Source organism: Alternaria arborescens, assembly GCF_004154835.1.
Source record: "Alternaria arborescens strain FERA 675 chromosome Unknown contig_169, whole genome shotgun sequence".
Taxonomy (NCBI): domain Eukaryota; kingdom Fungi; phylum Ascomycota; class Dothideomycetes; order Pleosporales; family Pleosporaceae; genus Alternaria; species Alternaria arborescens.
This window is the reverse complement of record NW_021168024.1, coordinates 1-3,477: the sequence shown is the minus strand read 5'-3', so window position 1 is coordinate 3,477 and position 3,477 is coordinate 1. Positions and strand designations below refer to the sequence as shown.

At 51.0% G+C, this 3,477-nt stretch overlaps 1 protein-coding gene across 1 annotated transcript; it reads right to left on the bottom strand.

The window, feature by feature from the left end:
- Positions 1-1,025: 1,025 nt before the first annotated feature.
- AA0111_g12875 (hypothetical protein) lies at positions 1,026-3,360 on the bottom strand (the record flags this gene model as incomplete). The annotated part of the gene is made up of 2 exons (XM_028646909.1): positions 1,026-1,050; positions 1,136-3,360. 2 exons carry the CDS (start codon positions 3,358-3,360, stop codon positions 1,026-1,028), a joined length of 2,250 nt encoding a protein of 749 aa, XP_028499519.1.
- Positions 3,361-3,477: the final 117 nt, after the last annotated feature.

The following is a 3,477-nucleotide window of genomic DNA, read 5'->3' as shown; positions in this document are numbered from 1 at the left end:
TCTATTTCAGTATCCACAATCAAGAGTTAGTAGGGCTAGTTAGACGTGCATCTAACTGTGCTCTCGGGGAAACCCAGCTGGCGATTGTATCCTGCTTTCTGTACCTTTAGGGGTACTCGCGAAGCGCCATGCATATGTAGTAGAAAATCTCAGTTTCTTGTGGAGACCCTGTCTTAGGGACCCTCCGACCTCTGTGATGCTTCGGCAGAGCAGAGGAAATGGAGCAAATCCAACCCCATGGCGTATCAAACAGAATAGTTTAGGGTCGCTTCGCTGGCGGTGGGCGACATAGATGGGTGCGCTGGTGGGGCACTATCCTGTTAAGCAGTATAACTATTGCGAGATGGATCTATTCTGTTCCCCTTGGCGGCCTATTCCTTTACAAGTCTTAGTAGCATAGATGTTTGGAGGACTTGAAACCTCTTGCCAAGACAACACCTATTCGCTGTTTGGCTAGCAGGTAGCCGGTGACACTGCATGTAAACTGACACTTTCGCGGCGTAGCAAACGACTAATCTCCTCCCGTACGTCAGAATGGGTCAGGACAGCCGCCAAGACAACCATAGCGTTGCTCACAACATGACCCCATTTTCGACAGCCGTGCTTTTTTGCAAGCCAGTGGAAATTGCTAGTCAGCATTTCCGCTGGGGTCTTAATGCTGTTAAATCTCGGAAACCCCAGCTTTTCATGTAGGGTTTCTCCTGATATTGTCAAACAGTAGGCCACGCTGACAAGAACAGGAATCATCACCCCTGGCCACTGACAGGGCCTGGTCTCGTCCTGCCCAGTAGCGCAGAAGTGCTGGCTTATACCGCATTTCCAGCAGGTGTGTGTATTCTGAACCCCCCGTTTCCCTTGATCCCAGTAAAGCTTGCGGGCTCTAATATAGTCGCAGGTTTCTACGCTCAGGCCTTGTTCAACGGTTGTACACCATTCGCAATGTGAGTGTAAGTGATCCAGCCAAGTTGGAGAGCCTCTTAGCCAGCAGACTGGGCAACCGTTGACTAAGTCTTGCAGAGTGGTTCTCAGCTTGGCTTCTTCTTGGGCGTCCTGTTTCAAGACATTGGTGAGTTCTGTACTGCCTTCACCACAAAGGTCGCAGTTGGCTGCCTGGGCTTGAGTACAGGTAACTGACTGACCGTCCAGGAAGAGGCTCAAGATACTCCGTCGACAGGCGCCCAGGCGGGGATTGATAAATTCCTGGATAGCGGCCTCGTCAAGTGCACGCCACGAATGGTCTACTGGTATGTCCAGTGCAGGTGCCTTCTGACGAGGGCTTTCAACTAATATGACTGCATCTACCAGCTGCCCTTCGCGACCAGCACGCCCTGATTCTTGGGCGAAATCCATCGCGCCATAAGGCGTATCCACGTGAAGTACTCTGACAATCTCAGGGTAATCAACACCTGTACCAAGAGATGACGTGGCTGTTATAAGCCCACCGCGTTGGAGCCAGGCTTTCAGAACACCTGAACGTTCATCAGCGTCTAGGCCAGCGTGGTAGTAATTGCACTTCAATTGTTGGGCCAGCTTTTCACAGGTATCTTTGTACTTGCCGTAAATAACTGCCTTCTGTTTGCCAGCCAGCCCAGCTAACCAACGTGTAGCGATTCCCTGGGCTGCCTTGAGTAGCCCTCCTGGCTGGCATCGCTGGACCAGGTACCGGATATTTGGGCGTAGAGTAGGGGCGCGAATATATCGTGGGCTGCGAAGTGCCATAGCTGCACCTAATTCATACTCAAGTAGAGGTGGTTGCGTAGCGGTAAGTAAGATGAACTGAGCCTTAATAGCACGCAGCCGGGCGAGGTGGGCTAATTTTGGGCGCCAGTCAGAGCTAGTATATGTCAAGTGACATTCATCGACAACAATGCGCCTAAGCCAGCCGCCTTGCATTAACAGGGTAGCAAAGGTAAGAAACTCAAAGCTCCCAGCAGCGTCTGCGCTAACCAAAATTATTGGGGCCGGGCCATTAGCTGAAAATCCAGGTATCCATTCTGTAGCTGGAATTTTCGCCTCAGCTAACCGCGTTTTCAGGTTTTTCAGCAGCTCACGGAATGGGACAACAACGATAGTAACCCCTGGGTCTGAGAGGCACGCAGGCGCCATAAAGAGAAGACTCTTCCCGCCACCTGTTGGAAGAACAACAACAAGCGGTGTCTCTCCAGCCAGAATAGCGCGCAGGGCAATTTCCTGCTCTGGTGACTTAAAGGTAATTGGTCCCTCTTTTTGAACCACCTTTTGAACCAGAATTTGAATTTCTGAATCAGTAACTATCGCAGGCTCTGCTTGGTCCTGCGCGGGCTGCGCTGGCAAAGATTTTGCAGGCGGGCCTTGATTTTGGCGCAAGATACCAGCAGCATTGGCTACGCTTACTGGCCTAAGCGGGTTGGGTAGCGTGCTTGACAACTGGAGGAAGCGGTGCCACTTGCTGCTTAGATCACGAAACACCTGCACTGAGCGGTGGCTAAGGTGTGAAACAATGCCCATCTCAACGCCATAGCGTAGCGTGCCGGTGAGTTCAGAACGACCTGCCTGGAGATCAAGGCCGCTTTCAAGCTGCTGTTCAGGCTCTTCCAAATCTCCCTCTGTAAGTGCTTCTTGAGTGCCTTCACCAAACTCCTTACTAACCACTTCTCTCCCAATTGTGATAGCTGTATGGCGATATTCAAGGGTAGTAAGCCTGCAGCCTAGCCAACACTGGGTCTCTATAGAGATAATCTGGCTAAGCCGGCTTGTCTCCCAGGGGCCAGTATTGCCAGACCACACATAATCTGTTGGGGTTCTGTTGAGTCTCTCGCCCTCAAGGTATTCAGCAAGCGGCTGGACATAGGCTAGAAAGACAGCGAATAACTGACCGACTCTCCAGGGCAAGAAGCGCGCTATCACCTTGGGCTTATCCCACATTGCCTGACTTTTGTGATATCTACTGATAAAAACTACCTGGCCGTCTATAACATAGATATTTCGATCCTGTACATAGCCATTGCGGAAACGTGTAGTGGTAACTTCAGTACCTCGTGCTGGCTGCCCGCCTGTTACGTGGGTAAGGAAGAGCAGGTATTCAAGGAACCTCTCAACCCGGCGAAGGTAGCGTCGAACTGGTTGGGGCTTCCAGGCTGAATTATTAGTTTTGTATAGCTTGCGGCCTTGGGGGCTTTGTAGCATTTTAGATAGGGTTGCTTCCCAGCAACCTGTCAGATTATTTTCAGGATGTGAAAGGAATGAGTAGCCACGCTGGCTAAAGGTAACGTTGTCCTGAATCTTTCCAAGCGGTATCTGGAAGCGGTCCCCCCTTGCTGGCGTCCACAGCAATTCTTCCCATAGGTCGTCTTCCGCCTTTTGTAGTACGCCAGCAACCATAGCTTGAAAAGCTGACAACTGAATTGGCTGACCACGTAGGTAGAGAGTATCGCGGTTATTAGACCACATTGATATTGGGGTGTTTGCAGCGTTCAAGGCGATATGCTTTGAGTAAGC